Raw genomic sequence first — 14,096 nt, 5'->3', positions numbered from 1 at the left:
AGCCATGTGCCCTTACATGATCTCTGTAACCTCCTGGTGAGGAGGAATCGCTCATCGTGGCAGGGACTGTTGCTCGGGGAAATCTGGACTGAGAGTATGTCTCTCCCCAGTCTCCTCTATTCTTTCCTTATCAGCCCTGTGCAGAACATTTGTCACACAAAAAGCTTTACAAACGTGTATGAAATACGAAAATTACTTAAATGCCACTTCTTTGTGGCATCTAAGCCAGATTTCTTATTACACTCAGTAGTACGATGCAAGTGTCGGATAACTGTCACTTCGCAGCAATGCAGGGAAAAGGGGTTGGGGGTTTTTTCTGTTTGTTTTAAAGTACAGCAGTGGTGGTAATGTGAATGGATATGGGTGCATTCCACATAGGACGGTCTTCCGTGCTGAGATAAGGACCTTTTTTGGCAAGACCTTTCAAAGACAAAGGGGTAATGCACTGCATGCCAGATCCAGACTTCTTGCAAGTCTTTTAAAACCAAATGGAAATGCCCACAGTTCTCTACTGTCATGCAAAAGCCTTGTTTCTAAATGGAAGAGAGAAAAAAAGTAGGAGAATCTACAGGAAAAATCAGCCTATCCCCACATACTCTGGTGGCAAGAAAATTTTATTCTCTGCTGCCTACATAAACTGTGCTGCAAAAATATTTTATCAGAATTTAGTGTTTCTGTCTTCCATGGAAATAGTTCTGCCCTGCTTGTAGGCACAAACCCAGGACTTTCCATTCAGCCACAGCGAAGTGTTGCAGCAGATAAAGATTCAACATTGCCGACAGAACACCTAGCTCTGGAGAATGTGAGCAGAGTCTGCTGTTGGGTTAATTACAAAACTCTGATGGGCAGCCTTCTACGAGTTGGTTTATAGGAGAGTCACTGAACAATAGAAAGACGATGTTATGAAAATGCTTTTTACAAATTACCAGACAGACGGAAAAAAACAGTGGTGAGGAAGTTCTTAAGTTTTTGTTTTGGGGCAATATGAGATGCCAAGAAGTGCCAGACAAGCGCACTGTGCCTGCACATGAGGAACAGGGAGACAAGAAGATTTTATGCCCGAAGGGAAAGATGCAGCAAATTAACTGAAACAAAGAAGGTACTTTAAAACTTGCTGTCTTTTGAAACTACGAAGAAGGAGTTTGACTTCTGTCTGTATGCAAGAAAGCAAACTTGTTTTAACTTGATAATCATAGAATCACAGAATGGTTTGGCCTGGAAGGGACCTTAAAGATCATCTAGTTCCAACCCCCCTGCCCTGGGCAGGGACACCTCCCACTAGACCAGGCTGCTCAAAGCCCCATCCAGCCTGGCCTTGAACACTTCCAGGGATGGGGCACCCACAGCTTCTCTGGGCAACCTGTTCCAGTGCCTCACCACCCTCATAGTGAAAAATTTCTTCCCAATATCTAATCTAAATCTACCCTCCTCCAGCTTGAAGCTATTACCCCTCGTCCTATCACTAAATGCCCTTGTAAAAAGTCCAGCTTTCTTGTAGGCCCCCTTCAGATACCGGAAAGCTGCTAAAAGGTCTCCTCTTCCCCAGGCTGAACAACGCCAACTCTCTCAGCCTGTTTTCATAGGAGAGGTGCTACACCCCTCTGGCCATCTTCGTGACCCTCCTCTGAACTCGCTACAACAGGTCCATGTCCTTCTTATGTTGGGAGCTCCAAAGTTGGACGTGATACTCCAGGTGGGGTCTCACCAGGGTGGAGCAGAGGGGCAGAATCACCTCCCTTGACCTGCTGGCCACGCTGCTTTTGGTGCAGCCCAGGATGCAGTTGACTTTCTGGGCTGTGAGCGCACGTTGCCAGCTCATGTTGAGCTTCTCATCCACCAACACCCTCAAGTCCTTCTCCTCAGGGCTGCTCTCAATCCATTCTCTGCTCAGCCTGTGCCTGGGATTGCCCCAACCCACCTGCAGGACCCTTGGCATCTAAGTTGAGACACAGCTATGACTTCAAAGTCTAACGCGACTGGGTACCAGTGCATGTCTCACTTCAGGTACAGCCTATCTAAGATTCCTGTATCTGTGGAAATAACTTCTTCAAACCATGCCAGGTGTCCCCCTGGGCCTGACCTCGCGGTAGGAGGGGAGGGATGGGCGGACGCGCGAACCTGGCGAGAACCGGCGTCGGATCGCTTTAAACCCACCCCAACCACCGCAGTGGGGAAAGGCACAGCGAAACGAAGGCTCGCCTCCGGCCGCCAGCTGCGTCTCCAGCCCCGGCTCAGGCGAGGCGCCGGCGCAGGCGGACACCCTGCGGAGCGCGCCTGTGGCCGCGAAGGGGCGGCGGGGGCAGAGGGCGGTGCTCCCCAGGCCGCCACCGCTGCGCTCCCGCGGCACCGCCTCGGCCCGGCCGCCTTGTCAGCGGAGAGCGGGGGGGGCAGCGCCTCGCCCCGCCCCGCCCGCCGCCTTTGCTGCCGCTCCAGCCAATGGGAGCGCAGCCTCTGGGATCACCGTCCCGCCCGCGGGGCCGGCCCAGCCAATGGGCGCTGGGGTGGGGCGGGGGAGGTCCGCGTGCGCGGAGGGATCTGGCGTCCGGTGAGTGGAGCGAGGTGGTGGGTTCCGTGCGGGGGGTGTTATGCTTGCGGGAGGGTCGCGTGCCCGCCCCCTTTCCTCCCCGGGAGGGCGGCCCCCGGGCCCGGCCTCCCGCAGCGAAGGGGCAGCGCCGGGTGCGTGCGAGAGGCCTTTGTGGGCCGAGGGGGCCCTCACAGCGGGGCGGCCTTCGGTTCCCCGAGGAGGCGCAGGGGTTTCGCGGCCCCTGCGGCGGGGACGCGTCGCTCCCGGCTCGGCGGGAGCCGCTGAGGGGGGCGGCGGGAAGGGAACCCGCCGACCGGCTGGGTGCTGCTCCGCGCCGCGCCGGGGGAGGTGGTGGCGAGGCGACGGCTGGCAGGTGGCGGCGGGCTCGGCCCTGTGGGAACCGTATTTCCAGGTCAACCAGGAGAGGTGCGGGGGTTACGTGCCCACAGAAGTGCGTGCTTAAAGCGATTAAATATAAGAGAGAACGGGGAAAAAGTTCTTTCTTACTCAGAAACTGTCTGTCTCGTCATTAACGTGTAGGAGATAGTGGCGGTTCAGAGTCCAGCCTGCTCCCCCTCTCTGCTTATTAAAAAGGATGAGAATTGGGCTAGAATACATCATACTTACCTTCTTCAAGTGGCCACCCAGACTCCAGACCTTACTTTCTGAATCCACTGCAGTTTCTATGTATTTAGTAATCCTCTGAGAGTTTATTTTCCATAGACTTTTCTGTTTCACTCTGAAGGACTATGAAATTTTGTCACGAACAGGCATTCAGTAGCTCAGCTAGACACTGTGTCAAGAATCTGCATCTTTTGATTTTTTTTTTTTTTTTTTTTTTTTTTAACCAGGCTCTTGCAGTGCACACTTGTTGCCTTCTAGTTCTTGCCTTGGAAAACAGAGCAGCTGATCTCTGCCCATGCTGTTTATGCCACTTCTGATTACACGCTTTGTTGCAGCCCTTCTCGGTTACTTCTCATACTCATTCCCCTGCAAAAGTTGTTTGAGTTTTTTGGATGTCTCTCTACCCTTTATAATCTTCTATAATTTCATTATTTTGTCTGCTTTTTGTTGAGATGAAGGGACCAGAGCTTATTTTAAATTTCTTCGTAAACTCTACTCAATCATGTTCTTAACAAAAACCGTTCCCACTCAGGCAGGAGACTTCGAGATTGTATGTGATTCTTCAAAAACATATTGGTGTTTGGTGGCAGCCAGAAAAAACACATCAAATGTTAGAATTTTTTAGGAAAAGAAACCGTAGCAGAAAACATCATAAAACGACAGCATAAACATGTGATCACCTGTATCTTAGATACTGTACAGAGTTCTAGTCTCTTCCTCTCAAAAAAGGTATATTAGAAGCGTTTAACAAGGATGAGCAAATGCATGGAAAGACTTTTGTCAAGAGTCTTTTTCTCCCCTCACTTTTCCAACCTTCAGGTTAGAAAAGAGCCAACTTGTGGAGTGAGGGAAGGGGGATGACTTCCAGGTGTCTGAGAAAGGACATGTGGAGTGGTGTGAAGAGTGTGTAAGGGCTCAACCATTTGCTTTCTCTTCTGATACACAAAGTATTTGCATCATGTGAAGCTAGTAGCCATGTTCACAGCAAGAACAGGTAGTTATTCGTAAAATAAAACTTCTTACTAGACAATGTTATAGATTAAAAAACTTAATGTGAATTTAAGGGATACTGGACAACTGTCTCTAAGGGAACTGCGTTCACAGAATAAATCACTTGGAAAATGGTTAAAGTCTGGGAGAGTATAGAGTGGGGAGGTATCCCATATACTTGCCTTATCTGTCTTCTGAGACAACTGCTTTTGGCAGCCCTCAAGATACAGAATGACCGGTATCAACCCTTAAGCTGAACTCGTACAGCTTTCCTCTTGAGCCATTTGGATGGTAACAAAAAGTTCTGACTTAATCCTGCAGTGGAGCAGGTAAGCTGCTTCTGGTCCACAGATCCTGCCTTGTCCCTCTTTCCCTACTCCACAAAACCGTCAGTACATCAGAAAACTGCTCCAGGTTTGTGTGCAGGTTTGTCAGTTCTGCTTTTCTGACATCCCCCAGCTTGGCCATCCTGTTCAGAGGCTGTTCTATTTCATGGTACCTGGGCCCCAAAAACTTGAGTTTTTGAGTTTTTCCCAGTTGACCGCAGGGGAACAAGCTGGCTGCCTGTGCTTGAGGATGACCTCTCGGATGTTTGAGAAGTTTTGGTTTGTATTAGAACACTCTACAAAACAGATGTAGGTATGGCCTAGCAGTTCTCCATTTCTTCTGGATAGACCATGCTAGCTTACAGGAGGATTTTTTGTCTAAATTACTTTAGACTGATGTATTTCATACACTTTGTCCTGTCAGTCATTCTTGTGAAATCATTGACAATCAACTCTTTTTTAGGATTTACAAATCTGAAAAATTGTTTCCAGTAGGAGAGATCCTTTTTCTGTCGGGGCTTTTACTATGGTTGGGACAGACTCCCTCAGCACCTACGTGTGCGTTAGTCTGGACACCCCTCCGATCATTGTCTGGGCACGTGGGATTTGAATCCCTGTACGTGGTAAGAAGCTGAAGCTTGAGCAGAGTGCAGTACCTCCCTGGTTTTAAGGTAGCAGGGCATGCGTCCAGCCTTTTAATAACTTTCCAGTCCCTCTGACTGGGACTTGTTCACCTCCAGTCAGGTGCTTGCAGCCCCTTCCAGATGAGTTTCATTACGGTGACACACCATTGTCCAGATTTTCTTCATATGTGTTGCAAACGCCATACATGATGAGCCGTTCGTCTCAAATACTGACTTGGGTGGCTTAGGAAAAATACAGACAACTATATTTTACTCCATTTCATGCTATCTGTCTTTAGATCCAAGCTACTCTAGAATAAAATCTTTCTGAAGTTGCACATGCGCTTTTTATATTCTTGGTAAAAGATCTGAGGGGCTAACATCATCCTCTTCCTCCCCCCTCCCAGCAATGAACAGGATGGCTTCCAGTTGTATTCCTGTTCCTATTCCTTGGCCTTTCAGTAGTCTTTCCCCCTTCAACTAAAGGACATTTTATTACAATGAGATGACTTCTTTAGGGTGCCATAAAAGAATAAGCATTGGAAATTGGCAGAGCAGCAATGTGTGCTTCTGCTTGTACGCTTACCAAGCAGTATTTCCAAGTTACGTGGGCAGCTGGGGAAGCCCAACTTAAAGACATCAGTTAGGTTGATGCTATCTCTTTGGCAGCAAAACGGTAGCCAGTCACCTTTGGTGCAGTCTGTTGGTAACAGCTCTGAAGAGGCACTTGTGTACTTTACAGTGAGTGTATTTTTTTGAGGAGACTTTGTAAATGTGGATCCCACCTCCTGCCTGTGTTCCTCCACAGAAGAGGAGCTTCCTCTCGAGTAGTGCTGTGGATCTAGAAGGATCTGACCTCTGGATTTTCTGTCTTTATGGGGTGAGCAATGGGGGGGGGGCACATGGGGCACTTGCCTCAGCTGACCTGGTGACTGCAGGTTTCCAGGCCCCTCTGGATAGGGGCACGGTTACATTTGGGCATAGAAGCCACACTGTATCGCTAAGACTACTGGTTTCCAGCTGATCAGAACTTCACAATTATGGGTGGACCAAAGGCACGGGAGTACGGAAGGACTGTAGTAATTTTGGAGTGAATTAATTTTTCCATAGTGTTCCTTCTGACTTCTTTTTTTTTCTATTTTAGGATTTGGTTGTATGAAATTAGAATTTTCATACATGACGGCTGGAAACTGGTGTTAAACAGGTACAGTATTCTTGTGTAGACAAGGCCTTGGAGTCTGCTGTGAGCTGTAAGCCATATGTTATAGTTGTAGTCACCTCACTTTTCCCATTTTAAGGATAGATCTGGCCCTTTAGAAGCCAGTAGCATTCAAATTTGCCATTTTACCCTATGAATACAACCCTGCCTGTTCATGTTCTGCTGTATCTGGTGGAGCTTACACCCTTTTTTTTCTGCTTTCCTTCAGATGAACTTTGACTTCACCGTGAGTCTTATTTTTCCAAAGTTTGTAGGCAGTGTTCTTGAGCTGTTCTTGGACATCTGATTTCTTTATTGTTTTGCTTTTGAATTAGGTGCAAATGCAACATTTAAACTAAGAATTAATAGTAAAGATCTGCCACGTTGCTAGTTTCAAACCTTGTATTCCTATTAATACAAGGGTTTAATGCAGGTGATATGGCTGTATCAGCGCTGTATGAATCCCCGGGCATTCCTAAAACGCGACCCTGTTGCCCCATATGGCTCTGGTAGGGACTCCATATGAGGGCAGAGCGCAGGCTGCTCCTGGAGGGATACAGGGGCTGGGGCAAGCACGGATGGGCGAGCGGGAGCCGCAGGGCTCAGGGGCTTGGGAGTTAATTGTTTAAAGGCTCCCCAAGTACCAGAGGCACTGTGGGTTTCTCTGCTTCCTCCCATCCTCCCCCAAAACTCTGAGGGTTGTTTCTGGACTCAAGAGCAGTGAGCTTTCTGGGAGGGGTATAGAGGGGCTCTCAAACAGTAGAACTTTCTACTCTCTTGGGGCCAAAGGAATTTACAAGTCTTGTTCACATAAACTCACTTACTTTAATAGTTTTCTGATGTAGTTACTGAGCGTGAAAATGTCTTCATGCTGATGGCCTAGGTCAGTATATGTAGACAATATATCTATGTTCCTAAAAATCTTGAATTTTGAAGGTGTTCTTAATAGATGTACATAATATTTCCACCATATGTTCTGAGTTACCTCTCCTTGCAGCCTCACAGTTAATTACTGCTTGTTTTCTAAGGCTTTACTTTACAAACTGAAGACTATTAAAAAATCAACTAAAAATATTTATAGAAAAAAAGATGTCTATGGCTGTATGCCTTTTTATCTACTGAAACAATGGGTAATGCTTCATCAGCGATTTTATCTGTGAGGGTTTCAATTCATAGGCATGGGTTTAGTCTTTGCAAATGATTATATGGGCTCACTGAATACAAAATCAAAATTTCAGCTTTTGACTTAAGAACTGCAAGTTCGCATCTGTTTCAGTTTCTTAGTGTCAAAGCATAGATGTGTTCTTGCCTAGGGGATAACAGCAAACCAGATTACTACATGTATGATGCACTTAATAAAAAAGAAAGTTTTGAGATGAGTGATTTTTAACTTCTAACATCTGTCCTAATGAAAAAAGTTCTTGTATAGGGCCTAAAATGGATTGCAGCATTGTGTATTGTTAGAACATTGTTGTTAGAAACTGTATTATCTTTGTGAATCTGCAGTCATTTTTCTAGTAAATAATTTAAATAATACATAATTGAATAATATAAATAATTTTAAAGCATTTATGTTTCATTCATCAAACAGCTAGGGACAAAAGTAACCATTTTGTTTTTACTAGGTAGCTTGAGTCCAGAATTCTCCTCTTGTGTGATGCTAATGGTATAGTTGGGTCTTTAGGCTCCGGAGGATTCCCTGTTGGGCCAACCTGGCCTGAGAAGCCAGGAAGTGAAACAATACTATGGAAAAGCCAAAAGCTTTACTCTTATCACACGTAGGTGTGTGCCGTGTCAGTGGAGTGGCAGAGTAATTATTCTAGTGAATACTGATGAGTTACTGCACAGTGGCAGGTTAATGGTACCATTTTTCCAGCAAGTAAGGAGAAGCTGAGTTTTAGGAAACGTCTTGAAAGCTCTGCAAGGGCAAGCAGCATGGAGGGAAGGGTGGAAGGGGAGGAGATCGCGAATTCTGGAGTTCTTGTTGTAATGCAGAGAATAGGTAGAAGAAAATCCATGAATAGCTATGCTTCAAATTATACGTAAGTTTTGAGGTTGCACACAGCTTGCATGGCACGCGGTTCTCTCTGTGACCTCTGCACAAAGGCAGGGTCCCCCCGTTTCCAAGTTCTGTTGAAGTCATTGCACTTGGACTAGTTCTTAGATCAGACACAGAGAAAATGGGTTTCTTAAGAGAAGAACCTTTTTCGTTTTCTCCAGTACTTTTCACGTGCTGAGTTCCTGTTTCCATCACCTTCGTTCCACGAGGTGGCACTGTCTCTTCTGGGAAGGACACTTGCTTCAGCTTTCCCTCTGGGCAGCTGCTGCTCAGCTGCTGGGGTGAGCAGGGTTAAGCGATACTGCGCAGCGTTAACCCCGTTCAAGCGTTTTCTGAAAATGTCTGTACTTTTCCATTAGTATGTACCGTGTCTTTTTGATACGAGTTATGTCCATGTTCTTACACACAAAATACACAAATTTTTGGTGAGGTAGTATTAATCTTAGAAAAACATCTTGAGCTTCTTGCCTCCTTTTTTTGTTTGTAGAAGGTTTCTGGCATTCAGAGGAGTCTTTTTATGGTGTGGAAGTAAAAGCCAGGTGATGCTGATGCTAGAATACTAGTTTACTTCATTTTGAGTCAGAATTGTGTGACTTTTGAACATGGGAAGGAATGACCAGTAGCTCTCACTGTTCTGGGAAGGAAGGGAATATTATCTATAGGATTTTCCAAATCCAAAAAAGGTTTCTTTTTCCTGGAAGCTGATCCAAAAAAGGTGTACAGATTCAGAAAATCAAGACCTGAAATGACAACTTCCCTGTAAGAATACAAGCAAAATCTGCGTTGTATAGAAAGGGAACAGTGTTGCTGCTGTTCCTGAATTCTCTCCGGAGACGTGTTATTTCCAATCTGCCTCTCACCGGTTTAAGAGCTCCTAAGTAGAGGGAATATGTTTTCTTGTTAGCAGGTTTTCCTAGTTAGCTGTTAGACTGTCTGCAGTGTCGATGGTGGTTGTTTTACCTCAGAAGAGTATGCCGTTATTAAAAGCGTTCACCATTGAAAAGGGTTAACTTAATTATTTTTTTTTCTCTGGTTGACGTCTAGAAAAATGGATGATGATGATGATGACATTCCCCAGCTTTCATCCCATACGTTGGCTGCCCTCCAGGAGTTCTATTTGGAACAGCAGCAGAGAGAGGGCATGAAGACCTCCCAAGGGTTTAATCAATATTCCGTTGGCTCAATAGAAGAAGACTGGGTAAGAAACTAAACTTCAGTGAATGAAGCACAGTTAGTGGAGTAGCCTTTAGCGGCTTTCTTTTGTGGATGGATAATGAAATTAAATGAAAAAGGGGAACACTCAAGATGTTCCTAGACTGGCAAAATCAAACTATTCATGGACCATAACACTATAGGGATATTTGCTTTAATATTAAATCTGGGTATAGTTATCTGTTCTACATGTGCGTGGGGGGTACAAAGAAATCTTCTGATTGATTTTTTATTTGTCTCTGGATTGCTTGGGGTTTTTTTTACTCTTTCTGATCTCTTTTGGTTTAGCACTTTTATCCTTTATTTCCTTTTATACTGCTCATTATTCAAGCTCCTTTTTCCTCTTCTGCCAAAGTAACTCAAGAGCACATAAATATTGTGCATCTGCACTTTGGGTTTGAGTTAACCTTGTCAGTGATTTTGCATTACTTGTTTTCCTGATGCTGCAGTAAATGCTTTGGAAACACACAGTGTAAGCTACCTGCTGCTTGTTGCTGGATTACAGAAGTAAAAAGGCCATCAGGAAAATGGTCACCTTTCCAGCTTTGCCGTTTGTGAACTGAGAAGTTGCTGTGGGTTTGGGTTTTCTTCAAATATGACTCACCACACCAGTTGTACACAGCACAGTCAGAAAATTTGATGATGTTTGTAATTTTACGTTATCTTTCTCAGCAACTGAGCCAGTTTTGGTACAGTGATGAAACTGCATCATGCCTGGCTAATGAAGCGGTTGTGGCAGCTGGAAAAGGTGGCAGGTAGGTTTTAATAATTACACTGTAGATTTAACATGTCTTTTCTATAAATCTTCGTTTCTACTATGTAGACTAAGCACGCAGTTTAATTAATTACTGATGATACTTCATCTTTGTTCAACTGAGATACTGCAGAAATGCTTTACTGTTATTTAATTAATAATTCATACTGACCATTTAGTGTTTCACTGAATTTTGGAGGCTCTGTCCTGTAAACGTTTACTATGAATCTTTTTATTTTTTGAGAAATGCAAGGCGCTCCAGAGCATATTAATGACTTGTAATTCTTTTTTCATACAGTGTTTCTGTAGAACAGATGGAAAAATTTGGTTTTGTTCCTATTTCTGCAGGGAGTTGTTTTTAATTTTAAGTTTTCAAGTATATGTCCTTGCTGTTCTGAGGTAAGATTTTCTCTGTAGTTAAGCTTAAGGTCTTTGTGCAGCATGGAAGTTGAGTAGTTAATGGCTTTAATACTTAAAACTCTTATTAAAGTAGTTATTGGTTAAAATGGAGGAAGAATAAATAACTTACATTTTTGGGACTACTGTTTAAAATGCTTTCACAAAGCATCCCTGAGGACTGCTGTAGGGTTTTTTTATTGTTGTTTGCCTTTTAAATTAATATCCTAAGTTATTTTCTCTTTTTCAGGATAGCATGTGTTAGTGCTCCAAGTGTGTACCAGAAACTGAAAGAACAGGATGGTAAAGATTTTTCAGTGTGTATACTGGAGTACGACAGAAGGTTTTCTGTATATGGAGAAGAATTTATCTTCTATGATTACAACCACCCTTTGAACTTACCTGAAAATCTCCTGCCACACAGTTTTGATATCGTAATAGCAGATCCACCCTATCTGTCTGAGGAGTGTCTTCAAAAAACTGCAGAGACCATCAAATACTTAACAAAAGGAAAGATTCTGCTTTGCACAGGTATAACTAATAAAAATATTAGGTCACCACTAAGCATCTTTTCCTCTCTCTCAAAAGACAAACTTACTCAAATTGGAAAAATACTAACTCAGTAATACTAATTTATCATCAATTCAAGGAGGAGTATGTCTCCTAAGCTTTCTATTGGAGTACTTAGCTCAACCGTTATTTTAAACTGAAGGCATGCGTTTTTTAATAGTTAAAGCCAGTACTTTTTTCATATGGCATTACGAGTTTTACTAAATTTTGAAGAATTGTAAGATCATCCTGCAAAGTCCCAGAAATATTTTTTTTTCTTGTAAAAGGGTCACTTTCTATAATTGCAGTGATTGAATTCTGGGTATGACAAACATAGGTGCAACTTATTATTAGTGTCTTACTGAATTACCTTCTGAATTTTTGATTTTCTGAACATGTCAGTAGCTGCAGGATTTCAGCTGCCACATACTACTTAGCACCTAAGGTGAGCTAAGTAGAAAGAATGACACATAGGTTGGAATGGCCTTTACTCAGTGAAGTGGGATGATTTTAGTTAAGTCTTGAAAACAAAAACACCAAAAAAAGTCAACCTTTTTTTCATATTAATTACCTGTCCTTACTGGCAAACACAGAAATTGTCATGTGAATGAATGTATGAGGGAATTCTGCCACTGTGATTCAAGTAAGGAGGCCTTACGCGCTGAAATGCAGCAGGCGGAATTAAAAACCATTGATAAGAGCAGTGAAACTGGAAAATTTACCAACTGTGCTTGCAGGTCCTTCTTTATGAAGATGCACTTGCTGGTTTAAGAAGCGAAGAGTATCTGCTTTAGTCATGGTGTTTCTTAAACTGTAATCTAATTACAAGACATCTGAAGACATCCAGCAAACTTTTGCAAAAAAACAAAGGACAAAACCCTTCTATACGTACAATATGAGGAAAGTCAAGGAAGCAGGAAAATAAAGAAAAATTAAAATAATACATGGACAAAGAAAGCCTACTATTTTGTTTAATTGCACATGACAATCATGCACAAGGATGGTTCTCAGAATTTTTTTCCCTAAAATGGAGAGGTGGTCCTTCGGTTTACAAAGTTTGAGAAATACTGCTCAAGGAAGTGATTTCTCATTGTGTAGCTGTAAATGTGGCACTGTGGTTTATTTAAGTGGTTGAGTATATGTAATCTGTTTGCATTTCCCATGGCTCCCTACCATGTAATTTCTTTGGCATGTAGCAACAAGATTGAGTTCAAGTTTCTGTTTTCTATAAAAGGGGCACAGATCTTACCCTCTACCTACTTTTATGAAACTTCACTTTCTTGGGGCATCTTCCATGCTTTCAGATTTATTTTAAATTTCCCAATAGACTCAGTTGTTAAAGAGGGCTGACAGTCTAAGCATTGCATCCTCAAAAAAAGCAGGCTCTCTATATATGCATTTGGGAGGAGCTATTAAAAAAGCTCAAACATTCTGTTACTGTTTTTCTCATAGAGTACTAATTATTTTTGCTGCAGGTGCAATCATGGAGGAGCATGCAGCAAAGCATCTTGGTGTGAAGATATGCAGGTTTATTCCAAAACACTCACGAAATTTAGCCAATGAATTTCGTTGTTACGTGAACTATGCTTCTGGACTGGATTGATTCTCATAAGAGCTACAACTTTTTCAGTCAAGCTCCTTTCTGGTTTTTAGCCGTGACTCCACATTTCTCAATGCTGAAATACTCAGCCCCAAGTACTGTTTTCTGGGCTAGCTTTAATCAACGCAGTGCGACAGCCTCTGTCTTTTAAAGGTCTACGCATTTGCAGTTACTGTGTTTTTTATCTGACCTATGAGGTAAATGGGGACCAAACAATGCAGGTGCTGGATAATGGGAACTTCTCTGTTACAGAGTTTCATTCTAACTGTTATTTTTTTACCATTCAAGGACTCTTCCCTGATCTTTTTGAAGTGATTTTAGCTGGTTGGCTTATAACAACACATAGGTGCTTGCCTCACAGACATCAGAATTGTCATTGCATCACAACTGATGAATTGATAGCTAGTGGATGGTTGAAAGAGCATGAATAGTGGTCTCTTTTCAATCTTGAGAGATGCTCCCACAGTAAAAGGACTGAGAGATGTTTGTTCTGAAAGTGTTGTGTTTTCACGTTCATAATCCAGTAGACTGATGTTTTTATAAAGGATAACTAGAAGAGAAAATAGGTCTCCTTCTGGGGAGGCCTCTGCAGTTGCTTTTAATAATAATCAGAACTATCTACCAGCTGCCAAGTAAGATAAGACTTGCTATCCACTCTTGTTGCCAGACTGGCTTTTTAAAAACTTGTGGTTATTGTTTCACCTTTTCTCTGAAGCCTTGTCACAAACCCAGACTTTCTTTCTGTAAAAGATGAGATCTATTTTGTCATCACTTACCACCATATAAACTCGTGTATGTATGCTGTACTAAAGTAACACAGGTTGTTAAACATCTCTTTGCAGAAGTACAGTGCATTTATTTTGTGATGGTTATGTGTTAGCGCAGCAGAAAATCACGAGCTTTTTAAAAACCACTCAGCTAGGCTCTTGTATTTACTAGTTAAGCTAATCTCCAGAGGTGCTATAAACCTGATGTCTCCTTGAAAAAAGCACAATAAGGATTTCCCCATTAGAGAGACCTTTACTTTCATTAAGAATCCTGTACATTAGAGAGGCCAAATCACCTGAAATACAAAGTAATTACTGAATAAATATGTAACACATCAGCCAGTCCTTGCATTGTGCTTCAGACTGTGTTCATGGGTTCTCACTTTGAATTACCGTTGGTTATGAGATACTTCTGTAGTAATGTGAGCTATACATGGTAGTCCCTTAGATCTTGAATCATAATGGATCTGATGA

At 43.0% G+C, this 14,096-nt stretch overlaps 1 protein-coding gene across 3 annotated transcripts in view; it reads left to right on the top strand.

Annotated features, from left to right (window-relative positions):
• Positions 1 to 2,465: 2,465 nt before the first annotated feature.
• The window catches only part of EEF1AKMT1 (EEF1A lysine methyltransferase 1), an 18,200-nt gene continuing 6,569 nt past the window's right edge, over positions 2,466 to 14,096 (top strand). The window contains exons 1-6 of one of the 3 annotated variants that reach the window (XM_063331033.1): positions 2,466 to 2,545; positions 6,232 to 6,291; positions 9,389 to 9,542; positions 10,229 to 10,311; positions 10,957 to 11,237; positions 12,731 to 13,960. In XM_063331033.1, the coding sequence (XP_063187103.1) occupies positions 2,490 to 2,545; positions 6,232 to 6,291; positions 9,389 to 9,542; positions 10,229 to 10,311; positions 10,957 to 11,237; positions 12,731 to 12,858 (762 nt within the window). In that variant the 5' untranslated portion in view covers positions 2,466 to 2,489 and the 3' untranslated portion in view covers positions 12,859 to 13,960. Of the gene's footprint in view, positions 2,546 to 6,231; positions 6,292 to 9,388; positions 9,543 to 10,228; positions 10,312 to 10,956; positions 11,238 to 12,730; positions 13,961 to 14,096 lie in introns of those variants that run through there. The other 2 variants (XM_063331042.1, XM_063331043.1) reach the window with 2 other exon arrangements.

This window comes from Chroicocephalus ridibundus, chromosome 1 (assembly GCF_963924245.1).
Source record: "Chroicocephalus ridibundus chromosome 1, bChrRid1.1, whole genome shotgun sequence".
Classification (NCBI taxonomy): domain Eukaryota; kingdom Metazoa; phylum Chordata; class Aves; order Charadriiformes; family Laridae; genus Chroicocephalus; species Chroicocephalus ridibundus.
Note: the sequence above shows the minus strand (reverse complement) of the source record. Positions and strands in the feature narration are given on the sequence as shown.